This window comes from Protopterus annectens, chromosome 9.part0 (genome assembly GCF_019279795.1).
Source record: "Protopterus annectens isolate FY-2018-M chromosome 9.part0, PAN1.0, whole genome shotgun sequence".
In the NCBI taxonomy this organism is placed as follows: Eukaryota; Metazoa; Chordata; order Ceratodontiformes; family Protopteridae; genus Protopterus; species Protopterus annectens.
Genome location: NC_056743.1, coordinates 591,671,407 through 591,685,513, shown reverse-complemented (window position 1 = coordinate 591,685,513; position 14,107 = coordinate 591,671,407). Strand labels below are relative to the sequence as shown.

The 14,107-nt window shown below is 41.9% G+C and overlaps 1 protein-coding gene across 4 annotated transcripts in view; it reads left to right on the top strand.

Moving 5' to 3' along the window:
- PPP2R2A (protein phosphatase 2 regulatory subunit Balpha) overlaps positions 1–14,107 on the top strand; it is a 1,574,838-nt gene that overhangs the window by 952,324 nt on the left and 608,407 nt on the right. For all 4 annotated transcript variants that reach the window (XM_044083139.1, XM_044083140.1, XM_044083138.1 and 1 more), the window contains exon 4: positions 8,021–8,186. In XM_044083139.1, the coding sequence (XP_043939074.1) occupies positions 8,021–8,186 (166 nt within the window). The remainder of the gene's footprint in view (positions 1–8,020; positions 8,187–14,107) is intronic.

Genomic DNA, 14,107 nt, shown 5'->3' with positions numbered 1-14,107 from the left:
CAGCTTTCTAATTGATCAACTCTTTTCCTAAAATGTTCCCTTTTAATAAAAGAATGTGGGCCTTTTGATTTACAAAACCTTTTGAAATTATTCCATTTATTGCATTTGTGGCATTGCTGATCAAAAGCTAAACATTTCTGCCTTTAAGTTCATGAGTTCCACCACAATTATGACAGCTGGCAATGAAACTAAGTTGGGGCCCATGCTTTGAGTTTGCTGACTCACTCTTATGCTTCACTGCGACTGTCAGAACTCTGGAATTTGCTAGAAAGTTCTGGAGTTTACCAGTGAGTGCAGCAGGACTACAGTTGCTGCCATATGCTTGGGCCTGTTTCTTTTAACTACGTTCTGTATACTATCCACTTGAGCTTTATCACTGTGCCTTCTAGAGCTTTTCTTGTTCGTAAGCATATTCTCTGCTTTCCTGTGAGCTCCTATATCTGACCAATCTTAATGGCCTTATTCAAAGTTAAATCACTGTCACAAAGCAAAATCTTTCTCACCATCATCTTTAGTACCACACATAAGTCTGTCCTTTATCAACTCATCCCTTTAATCACCAATTCTGCACGTTTTAGCCTTATTTCTCAGGTCAGTTATATATGCTGCAAAAGTTTCACCAGGGTTTTGATCCCTTTTGTAAAATAAGTGCTTTTTCATTGTAATATTTGTCTGGGGGATATACAGTTCTCTGAATTTACGTTTTAAGCACTTTGGGTCCTCCCTTGACTCAGCCTGTTCAGCAGTATGACTGTTTCCCCTTTCTCCTGTGTAGATAGCAGGTGCCATACACAAATGAATGGTCCATTTCAAAAGCTTCTGACCCAGCTAAATTGAGTAGAATAAATGCCTTTGTATATTCATCTTTATCAGAAAATGCAGCCTGTATGAAAATGTACTCTTGCTGAAACACTCTCCAGTTCTCAGCAATATTACTGTCAAACACAAGTGCACTGTGTTTTCAAAAGCCGTCTCCATGCCCACAAGGTATGTACAAGCAACTCACTGAAAATATGGTCCTTATGTACAGACAAACTGTTCTGTGAGCTTGTAACAACATTCAAATGCACAGTGAAGTCTTCTAAGTACTGTACGTTGCGAAATATGCTCTGTAATGGCTGTATTCTGCAAAGTAACTTTGCTGTAACACTGCACAAACATGCACACACTTTATACACTTCTGATAGCTTGGATATCTTTGCTTAATACCAAAATACATGCTTTGTGAAAATGTGGTCATTTCTTCTTCTTGTATTCGTTTTTTGCTATTTGGACTGGATTTCTTAGTAATTTGCACATTTTTATCAATATCATACATATCGGTTTATGCGAATATCATTTAGAATGTTCTGTATGCCTCATTTCTTATTTTATGAAAAAGAAATTGTGATAAGCAAGTTTTAATATTTGAAATTCATTTCTGACCTGTTATGCACTTTGTAGGGATGATTCAATCCATTTCAAGCAAGTGCCTTAAGTCGTTTTAGCCGTGCCGTCTCTAACAACATGTCCTTTAGACATCTGACACCATGTTGCTCGACCCTCTCCATCATAGATGATAAGCAGGCAGGGTATTTCGTTTAGATGCTTTAATACATAGAAACGCATCAGGATGGATAGCAGCATCGTAAAATACAAATGAACTAGCCAACGGACAGACCTTACATAAATACATGCTTACATCTCAACAGCTTACTACAAAATGGCAGTCAGGCTCGCATGTGCTCAGTATTTATACACTTGTGCAAGCCTTTGGATATCTTCTTAAAGGTACGTACACACACAATGATCTACATGAGGTGCAATCCCCAAATCTTCTGCCTCTATTCTCAACAGACAGCTAAAGAAATAACCACAGGCAACAGTACCAAGAATTTATTACCAAAACTTTAGCGCCTCGGCTCTCACAGCCTTCAAGAAGTGAAATACATATGCAAACATTCCCCTTTATATACACACATTAACAAGGCAGTAAAATCATTAAGAAAACAATTAAGAGTCAGTCAGAGTTAATTATCTCCAATTGACTTAAGCATTCATCCTATAGCATCATATAAAAAGGGACTTAGTTTGGCTGATAGACTGCTTAATTCGTGTTTTGTTGTTCCTGAAGAAAATATTAGTGCTAGTGTTAGGTGTTATGCTACCTTTTCCTGTGGCAAATGTAATATTTGTGAATATGTGGTTACTGGTTTTAACAATATAAATAATGTTAAATTTGAATTGATGGGTTCTTTTTCATGTGCAACAGAAGGAATTATTTATGCCCTCCATTGTCCTTGTAACATGGTGTTTATTAGTGAGTCTAAAAGAGCCTTTAGAACATGAGTTCAGGAACATGTTCATGACATCAAAAAACAAAAAAAAAAAGAAAGTTCAATAGCTGTTCACTTTGGGTAATGTCATGACTGCAACTATAAAGTATTACAAGCCACTATTTTAGAAAAAGTTTTTTATTAAAATAGGGAATGTTGCCTTGTTGAAACAGAAATTGTTTAAAGAATCAATTTTTATTTTAAAATACAATACTCTTGTTCCATATGGTCTTAATACTGAAGTCAATTGGCGATATTTACTCTGACTCTTAATTGTTTTCTTAATGATTTTATTGCCTTGTTAATATGTGTATATAAAGGGGATGTTTTCTTATGTATTTCACTTCTTGAAGGTTGTGAGAGCCGAGGAGCTAAAGTTTTGGTAATAAATTCTTGGCACTGTTGCCTGTGGTTATTTCTTTATTTTTGGTTCTCCTTTTGTGTGGCTGAGACAACTAAAGAAAATCTGCTGCAGGGCACTTTGCACAAAGGCCTGAAAGACAGATGCATTTTCCTTCCCATGGGTAACAGCATGCCTCTGTCGTTCATCCTTTCTTCCGATAACTGGGGTCCTTATAAAAATCAAGAAAGACTATCTAGCAGTCATACTGTAACTCTCTTTTGGCCCAGACAAAGTTGGTTCTCCTTTCTTATGAAAGTGACCACAAGCTTCCCCATAGAATGGATCTAATCACACAGGTAAAGGATTACTGATCCACCCCCAATTTGCAGGACTTAAGTCTGACTGCTTGGATGATAACATTTTGATCCCATTTAGGCACATTTTCTCGAGTATATGCATCAGGTGTTAAAGGAAGCCAGAAATCCTACTAGTAGAAGGTTCTCTTTAGCCAGTTGGAAGAGATCATCCAATTGGTGGCACAAAAGGAACCAGGACCCAATGGCCAAGGCCCCTTTAGTTCTCCACAATTTGTGTCTCCATATTCATAAAGGCTATGCACACCTCTAGACTAGTAGTCCAGCATAAAGCATCTGAGATACTTCAGGTGCAACTAGCATTGGGTAAGACAGCAATTCAAGTCGTAGCCTGCTATACATCCCCAACCATGTCCCAAGACTCTCGCTCCATATTCCTAAGCACCCTGGAAACTGTTAGGGTCCAACCTAACACTCTCATACTAGGTGACTTCAACTACCCCTCCATCAACTGGAAAAACTACTCGTATACCAATACACTGGCCCAACGCTTCCTAGAATTTATTGATTCCAATGCCCTAGACCAGCTCATTCTTACCCCCCACTAGAAGAAGCAACATCCTTGACCTGGTTATTACTAACATGGGCAACTATTGCTCTACACCAATAGTCAATTCCTCCCTGGTTAGATCCGACCACAAACTAATCACCATGGAAATCCACATCTCACCCCACACCCCCCGTAAAGGTAACCACCGTGAATAATTTCTCCAAAGCTGACTTTGGGCTCCTAAAAACAGAGGTGGCTAAACTTCACAGCGTCCATGTCAATAGAAAATAAATGCATGACTGCCGAATCATACACCAGTGCACTGTACGAACACGTACATAAATGCATGGAACTTGCTGTACCCAACAGAATCAAGACGCTCTCCTCCAAAAAAAAGTAAGCCAATCTGGTGGTCCCCTGCCATTAGTAAACTCTACAACAGAAGGAAGAAACTGTTGCAGAAAAAGGTGAAGTCCCAAGGCTGGAAAATGCCCTTATTAGCCTCAACAAAAAGTTGAGATCCCTCAACAAAACCTCTAAAGCCAGGTGACCAGCTATGAAGGCAGAATTGCAGCAGACAAAAAACAACCACAAAGCCTTCTATAGGTGGCTATAGGTGTATCATGAATCTCCACGGCAATACCCAGGTTTGCTCTGAGTTACTGCACAATGGTACCTTCTATACTAAGCCAACAGATATTGCCAACATACTGGCCAACAGATTCAGTGCCATCTTTGCCCCTCTCTATCCCCCCCAAAGGACCAGTCACAATACCAGAGGAATGCCAGGCACCCAGCATTACTGCAGCACAGGTTAAAGCTGCATTGTTCAAGGCCAAGAATACAGCTTCCATGGGACCCGACAATGTCCCTGGATGTATTCTACATGAAGTACAAAGTGAATTGGCACCCCATCTGTGGGCCCTGTTTAATCACATCCTCACCTCAAGCTTTGTCCCTACCTAATGGCGCACTGCTACAGTCATCCCTCTCCATAAAGGGGGAGCAACTACAGACCCTGGGAATTATCACCCCGTTACCCTGATGAGTCTGATATGTAAGGCTACGGAGCGCATCATCATGGACCTAATTACCAAGGATATAGGGAATCTCCAAACTCTAGATCCCATGCAGTTTGGTTTTGTGAAAGGTAGATCATGCCTGCTCAACCTGGTTGACTTCGAGTCAGTCACTAGAGCTGTGGATGAGGGCAAGGCAGTTCATACAGCCTACCTTGATCTGGCCAAGACCTTTGATACCATTCCCCACTTAGGAATTATTGTTAATGTCGCCAAACTAGGCAGAAACCCCTATATCACTAGGTGGGTTGTAAATTGGCTCACAAATGGAACCCACAGTGTGAAAGTAACAGATTCCAAGTCAGACTGCCAACCAGTCACGAGTGTAGTCCAACAGGGATCGATCCTGGGTCCTCTCCTGTTTGGCATCTACTTCTCAGAATTCCAGGCCAACATGGAGGGACTCTGGATGACCAAGTTTGCAGACAACTGCAAGCTGGGAGTCATTATTAATGCCCCAAATGATGTAGATATCCTACAGAAAGGCCTCACTGAGATGTAGACATCCTACAGAAAGGCCTCAGAGACCAATGACTGGTGTCGAAACCATGGCCTTAAGCTTAATGCCAAAAACTGCATCATTCCCTTTGAGAAAAACTCAGTTCCCACTAATTACCACATCTGTGGTAGCCCACTGAACACTGAAGGCGTTAAAAGATCTGGGTACACAGGTTGACAGCAACCTCTCCTTCGACCACCACATTGCCACTGTGGTCAGAAAGTCCTTCTATGTGGCACATCTCATTACCAAGAGTTTTGCATCCAGGAAGAAAGAGATCATCATATCTCTCTACTCTTCCCTCATTAGGCCAGTCATTGAGTATAATGCCCCATTTGGCATGTACCTCACTAGACACATACAACAGCTGGAAAGGCCACAAAAGTACCTTGCAGAGGATCCTAGACCTTAAACATGTGTCCTACATGGACAGACTCAAAACAAGTCTAGCTATTCTCTGTCTTATATTGTCTACTAAGAGGCGAACTCTGCTTGACTTACAAAGCCATGTCTGACCCAGCTCTGTAAGAAATGCTACATCTAAAGAAATCCCAATCCCTCTGCACCACATGCTCCAGAGACCTCAACCTCATTACCACAATCAACAGAACATGCTGGAGGGATAGGTTCATAACCCAGAGACTGCCCATACTCTGGAGTAGACTTCCTGTACATGTCAAGCAGAGCACCTCACTTGCCCTATTCAAGAGAAATCTAGATGAGTGGATGGGAAATAGAAAGGTCACCCAGGGGATCACTCCAGTGGCTCTACTTAATAGACATTTCTATGGGCTAGGCTTGTAAAGGCTCCAGGCCCATTAGCCTAGTACACACCTATGAATCTAATTCAAATCATGTCTTTCTAACTCGTCTATTAAGATTCATCTTTCCTCCTTTTCTGCCTTTAGATCCCTCCCACTTCCTTGTTTTCAGGTAGTACAATTTTTGCAAGGGGTTTTGCATATCCATCCGTAATGAAAATGGGTGGCTTCTTGGGATCTTAACTTTGTCCTGAATAAACTCACTCTTCCACTTTTGAACCAGCTTTTCAAGTTGATGTGTAGCTTTTGACATAGGAAAACTGTTTTACTTACTGCTGACTTTGGATAAGGAAGTATCTGAGTTGCAAGCTGTATTAATGATTCAACCTTTACATTTCATAATGATAGGATAACCTTGAGATCTAACCCTTCCTTTATGCCTAAGTTGCTCTTTGAATGTACTGTAAAGCAATCCAGTCATTTCTATGTGTTCGTTCTTGATCCAAAAAGTGGGGGAAGAGAAGAATCCTACATACTTTGGATGTCCACAGGCAAATTGGATACTTCGTTGACAGGATTAAGAATTTCAAAGCTTCTGATTAGCTCTTCTTTCCATTTAGTGGAAAGAAAAATAGTCAACCAGTGTCAAAACAGTTTCTAAGTGGTTATCTCATTATATCCATTTATATTACTAACCATGGAAAGACCCTCCCTCAGAAAGTAAAGGATCTCTCTGCCAGAACTTTGGCTGTTTTAGGACTTTTGGGAAAGGGGTGGACTCTAAAACTCTTCTAGAGGCAGCAGTCTGGTCTTCTGCACATACTTTCATCAAGCATTACAAGACTGACTCATTCTCCAGGGTCAGGGCAGATTTGTTAGGTCTGTTTTCCATGGACCGTGATGTCTTCCTCCTCCCTGGCTGTTGAGGCTTTGGCTGTTACTCTGTGTGACTTTATACTACTGCAGCAGTGATCTAGTGAACATAGTACAATTGTGTACGTAAACTTACTCTAACAGAAGATGCTTGAATAGACTACTGTTACAGTAGTAACACCCTCCAACTACCACCTTTTCATTTTCTTTGCTTTCTAGCTCACTAGTGAATCCTATTCTTTCTCCTCTTCTGTGTTCCTTTCCTACTTCATCTTTCTGTTGCCACATAAATTTCCAATTTTGGACCTTGGTCAGTCTGGTTACATATTAGTTTCCCTTTGTTAGAGACAAGAAAGATCTGATTTTATACTGACGCACACTCATCCTCCCTTTGATGCAAGGTGTACAAGGAAGACACCCAGAAGCTTTTGCATAATGGCATGACGTCCAGTCTTTGTGAGGATGCTCCCTATATAGCTTTATGCTACTGCAACAGTGATATATTTGAACATCTACTGTTCTGGTAAGTTTAATGAAGTAACTGTGCTATTCATAACAACATAAATTGAGTATTGCTTGTATACATACTGCTTTGATGACTGGAGATGGTCCAAACTACTGTGTTTTTTTTTTACCCCCTGAAAGAAGTTGTCCTCTTAAATTTTCAGAAGAGATTTCAAAAATGATTGCCTGGTTGGTGATGGCTTATTAAGAGTAGGATGAGTGTCGTTTTAACAGGTTTTATTATATATAGAATACCATCTGTGAAAATATTAACTGCTGAAAATTTTTTTTATTCTCTTCTCTCATTACCCAGTCTTACCTTAATTCATTGCTTCTTTTCTGGGCTGTATTTTGACCTCCTGTGTGAAAAGGTGTTCTGTCTTCTTTCAGTTTTTGAAACTGTTTCATCTGCATAATTTGTTACATTTCCCGTAGGTGTGACCTAATGAAAGTGAATCCCTCAATAAATTAAATGCATTTGTTAACTTGTTTATGTAGTGTCTGATGACATAGCCTTCAAAAGGAGCAGATCAGCAAAAGGTTTGCACTTTTAAAAACCCTGAATTGGGCTTGAGATTCTTTTCTTAAGGACTTGTTAGATTCAGTCTAATGTAAGGTTTGCATTGCTGCTGGAACTACCCAGCACTCTGTAAACAGTGCTGTTGTGTTCATGGCAATTTCATGCTTTTATTTGTTTAACCTGCTCTGATGGTGGTAATAGTGGTGTGTTTGTGTTTAAAGATTCTTTTATTTGCTTACCACTATTTATTTCCTTAATGCAGAACAAAAACCTGCTTCAAAGTCGAGGAGAGTACAATGTTTACAGCACCTTCCAGAGCCATGAACCCGAGTTTGACTACTTGAAAAGTTTAGAAATTGAAGAAAAGATCAATAAAATTAGATGGCTACCCCAGAAAAATGCTGCTCAGTTTTTGTTATCCACAAACGGTAAGCACGAGCATGTTTCTAAAAGTAAACATTTGCTTAGATTGGTTGTTTAGATATTGACGTACCCCAGTTGAAAATGTTTTAAAATGCATTTTTGTAGTGTGTGGGGGTTTTTTTTGTACTGCATGGTGTTTTGGTCTATTTTCATAATTGTGTTATGCACCATATTACAAAGTCAAAGTACTTACACTCCATTAAAGATGATGCAGTGTACTGTAATCACCATGACAGTATGCAGTATCCCTCAGTGTTCAGGGACTCTCTAAGAAGTGCCCACCCACCCCAGTATCTCATCTTTTTTTAAAACACTCCCACTCCATACCACTGCCTATCCCCACTTGACTCATGTCATCCTATCTTGTGACCGTTTATCCTTTACCCCCCTTGAAATCTTCTGCACCTTTAAATGCAAAGTTTTTTTTTTTTGTGTAGATAAGTTCAGAAGTTGTATATCCTGTTTGTGATATCTAAGATTGTACTCATATTTACATAAGAAATATTCTTTTCTTCTTCCTTCTGATGTTCGTGTTTCACTGTTGCAATCATTACACTCAGGTTATCCTGCTGGCAGGCTACCCGCAGTCGGCCTGAATTCCAAAGTCCTGGTCCGGCATCTGTTGCTGTCGCCTAGGGTTACCACCTGTCCCACTTTGCGAGGGACAGTCCCTCTTTGGGCAGTTGTGTCCAGCAAAAAATGTGAAAAAATGGCAAATGTCCTGAGATTTTAGGACAAAATTATTTTCTATATTTTATGTAATAGTTGCATAAAACAGTTATTCTGTATCTGAAACACCTAAATGTTATAAGAAACAGAATAAGGAACTAAAATGCTACAAGAATAAACTTTTATTCAGGCAAAAAACTGAAGTTTTGTCCTTTGTACTGGCCGTGGGCATGTTTTGCCCTGCAAAATCTGATGTTTGTAGCACAAATGTCCCACTTTGGGCATTTGGAAAGGTGGCAACCCTACTGTCGCCTCCTCCCTGACGTCAGAGCGCCAGGGGTATAAAAGATGCAGCCGATGCCATTTTCTTCAGTCTTTCTTGCCACGCAGTGCCCGAAGCAAAAGCAGTTCGCAAGTGCCGGTCAGCTGACTCCTGAGATTTTCGAAATTGAATTTAAGATCCGAAGTCTTCTATAAAGCTAAGTACCCCGTTGGGGAAACTTTTTTCTTGCTCCAGATTGATGTCAGAAAATGTTAATAATTGTATTTCTTGTGGGAAGCAAATACCTCATAAGGATTTTCATTCTTACTGTATACCTTGCCTAGGCCCTGACCACGACGTTGCTAGTTGTCGGTTTTGTGCTAGATTTAACCAACGCACTATTAAGGGTCGGTACGATTTTGCTTTTCATTACTTTGGCCGAAGGTTTAACTATATAATGCCGTCAGAACAACTGACGACCGGAATTCATAAAAAAACGAAAGAAAAGGATAGGCATCCGAGGTCCAAAACCGACGACGAAGCCTCTTCTAGGCCAGTCGCCAGTTCACCGGTGCTCAGTGAGGCGCTTTCGCAGCCCCTGACACCCGCTACCTCAGAGCCACAGGCCGCCTCCCACGTGGAGACAACTAGGCCTCTGGATACTCAAGGTACTGGCCCTTCGGAAACTAATCTTTCAGATGGGTCTGGAGCCTCTGAGCCGGCATCTGCTTCTGAAGGTGTTTTCAGACCTACACAGCTTTATATCAAGCCTACTTCAGCATCCAAGACAAAGACTAAAACAGTTTTAAAGACAAGGAAACAAGTACAGCATTCTCCGGGACAGACTTCCATGCCTAAGAAACAGATGCTCAAAATGGCCGAAGACCTAATTACTTTGTTCAGGGGTTCCCATCCCCCTCCTGATAAGAGGCCTAGGTAAGATACTGAATATGATTCCACTGAACAGGTTTCCATTTCCTCTGACTCCTCTCCAGAGCAGGGAAACACTATTCCTCCCTATGAGGATTCTGATGCTGAATAATCTATTCCTTCAGCTTCTCCTCCTGAGGATTACTCTTTTGGGGAAACCCTGCATACCATGAGGGAGCATTTCCACTGGGAGAGCCAGGATTATTCAGTTTCTAAGAAAAGGCTTAGAGACTTTCTTGTATTACCTCAGCACAGACCTCTTGCTATTCCACCTGTTCTAGACATTGTAGATTATGTATTTTCAGAGTCCGGCCTGTCTCCCGACTCTTTACCTCCTGCACCTGTTAAGCCAGACAAGGGTTCCAGATTCTCATAAATTTCTATATAAAAACCCTGCTGTTGGCACACAAACTATTTCTCAGGGTCCCAAAGGGGTCAAGGCTGCTACTGCTAAAAACCCTGTCCCCTCAGATAGAGATTCCAGGACACTGGACAGATGGGGGGGAAAGTCTACACTTCTGCTACCTTGGCTGTAAGGGCTTTAAATTGTCAGTTTCATATGCTTAAATATCAGCAATACTTAATGTCTCTGTTAAAACAGAAAATGTTGACAAATTCTGAATGTTCTGAGAACAAGGAATTGCAGGATTTATTGCATGCAGCTGAACAAGTGGGAAAACATATTTTGCAGTGTGGTTATGATTCATTGGAGGCCTCTTGCAGGGTGGCTGTAACAGGTTCTGTCAGAAGTCATGCTTGGTTAAAGGAACAGACTCTGCCTGATCATGTTAAAGCAAAATTATTGGATGCTCCATTACAGCATGATGCTTTGTTTGGTGTTAAGGCAGAAGAGGTGTTGAAGAAAATGGAGGATAAAGCTAAATCTATGCAGACAGTGAAGGATTTCTTACAGGTACAGCCACCCAGATTTAGCAGGAACTGGCCTTCTAAGAACTGGCCCTTTCCCATGTCAGACAGGCCACAAAGAGGCCGATACAGACGCCCTAGAGGCAGGCAACAGCCCCAGGGCTCATACAGGCCCAAACAATGGGGTGCTTCTACCTCCAAAAGCAGAGAAGACAAATCACAGCCATATAGGAAACAGTCCAAATGACTTCCCTCTGCCAATCACAAGCATTTTTCTCTTGGCAGCACCCTTAGGGGGAAAGCTAGCACTTTTTTCACAAAATTGGCACACGATCACACCGGACAAATGGGTGCTAAACATAGTCTCTCAGGGCTACAGGTTCCACTTTCACACCCTTCCAAAGGCAAAAGGTACGCCAGACCTGCCACACAATCAATGGGCAGAGGCACAAAAACAAGTAACATCTCTCATGGACATGGGGGCCATTCAGCCAGTGCCACAACAGGAGCAGGGACAAGGATTTTACTCGAGACTTTTCTTAGTACCAAGAAAAGACAAAGCATGGAGACCAATTCTGGACCTGTCTATTCTAAATACTTTTCTGGATGTACCAAAATTCAAAATGTTGACTCTGCAACAGCTTCTGCCCATGCTGGGCAAGAAGGCTTGGCTGGTAACTTTGGACCTCAAAGAAGCATACCTGCATGTCCCAATCAGACAATCTTGCAGAAGATACCTCAGATTCATAGCTGGCTCAATGCACTACCAATTCTCTGCACTGCCCTTTGGCTTATCTACTGTGCCCAGGGTCCTCACAAAATGCCTGGCACCAGTAATTGCATTCTGCAGACAAAGGAATTCAAATATATCCGTACTTGGACGACTGCCTTATTCAAGCAGAGACCAAAGGCATTCTACTAAAGCATCTGGCGTTTGTAAAAATATTACTAATTTGCCTAGGGTACACAGTAAACGAAAATAAGTCAAAACTAGTACCCTCTCAAGAGATAATATTCCTGGGTGCAAGCTTAAATACACCTGCCCAGATGGCTTATCTCATGCCAGACAAACAAAGACAACTGACTTCTTACTTCGAATGCATGGCAACAAAGACCCAGTTAATCTGCAAGAAAAATTCTGCAGGCTCTGGGCTACATGGCCTCCTGCATTCTGCTAATTCCATATGCAAGACTGCATATGAGGAAACTACAATGGTATCTAAAAAGTGTTTGGACTCAGCATTGCCACAGCCTGGAATCATTAATTTCACTCATTCCCTGCCTGCAACAGGAGTTTCGATGGTGGGTACAAGCCTGTCACCACAAGGGACAGCCATTCACTTTACCCACAGCCAGGCAGACACTAACAACAGATGTGTCAGATTATGCCTGGGAGGCCCACATGGCAGGAAAATGTATTCAGGACACATGGCCCCCAAGCCAAAGGCATCTTCACATCAATCAAAAAGGGATGCTAGCTGTACAAAATTCCCTGACAGCCTTCAAGGACCTACTTCATCCAGGATAGCTGCTAATAAAGACTGACAACACCACAGTTATGTAGTACATAAACAAGCAGGGGGGCACACATTCCTACCCCCTCTGCAGACAAGCCATGATTTTGTGGAACACAGCATTGACCTACCAAGTACATCTGCAAGCACAATTCCTGCCAGGATAAACAAATGCTCTGGCAGACAAACTAAGCAGAAACCTCAAGGATCCTCACGAGTGGAAACTAGATCCACAAATCTTCAGCATGATAACAAGGAAATGGGGATGCCCAGACATAGATCTTTTTGCATCCCCTCACAATTGCCAACTACAGAAATTCTGCACAAGAACTTATCACTCTCAAGTATGGAAGGTGGATGCTCTATCATTCAGATGGAAAACCCTGACAGTTTATGCCTTCCCTCCAATGCCTCTTCTTACCAAGGTGCTCCTAAAAGTCAGACGAGAGGCCAAAAATTATCCTGATGGCCCCAAACTGGCCACGCCAGCACTGGTACCCAATCCTAAAGAGCTTGTCTCAAGGCCCAGCCTGGCCTTTACCTCAAATTCCCCATCTTCTGACTCAACAAAACAATCAGATTTTGCACAGTCAACTCAGAACCTTAAATCTGGCAGCATGGCAGATAATGTAGCCACTCAGACTGCACCTCTCTCTAAAGCTGTTATGGATGTCATTTTAGAAGCCAGGAAGGCCCAGCACTAGGAAATCTTATGCAGAAAAATGGAAGAGATTCTGTGCTTGGAACCAGGCACAAGGGCTCGAACCACTTGTTCCGAATATACCTCCGGTTTTACAATACCTAACTGAGATGCTGGACAAAGGCCTTTCTTTCTCATCAATTAAGATCCATGCCTCTGCCATTTCAGCTCATTACAATACGGAACTTCCTATTTTTTCACATCCTCTTCTAAGACGGTACCTCAGAGGGGCAAAAAACATAAGACCCCCAAGGAGATCACCATTACCAACTTGGGATCTCAATTTTGTTTTAGAAAAGCTCACACTGCCTCCTTTTGAGCCAGCCAGCACAGCTGATATATAATTCTTGTCATGGAAAACTGCTCTGCTCCTAGCAATAACTTCAGCAAGAAGAGTCTCAGAATTACAGGCATTAATGGCTGTGGAACCTTTCATCATGTTTCACCAGGACAGGGTTTCTCTTAGGACAAACCCAACATTCATGCCAAAAGTGGTTTCCAATGTGGCTCTGAACCAAACCATTCATTTACCAACTTTCTACCCAAACCCCAGAATAAAGGGGAGAGACTTCTGCATGCTTTGGATATACACAGACAGCTACGATTCTACTTGGACAAAACAAAAGCTTTCAGAAAAACTGAGCAACTGTTTGTAGCCTATGCTGCAGGATCACAAGGAAAGCCTATCACAAAGCAGACAGTTTCAAAATGGATAGGACACTGCATTCGCTTCTGTTATGCACAACATGGCAAATCATTGCCTAAGGGCATTAGGCCACATTCCACCAGAGCAGCAGCCACTTCAGCAGCCTTTCCCAGAGGAGTACCAACCAAAGACATTTTAGAAGCTGCAACCTGGAGTTCAGTGCACACTTTCACCAAGCACTGTCACTTACCTCTCTACTCTAAATCCAGAGCAGGCTTTTGCCACTGCAGTTCTGCAGGGCCTGGTCGCCTCTCCAAATCCAATGTAGACCCAAGCCG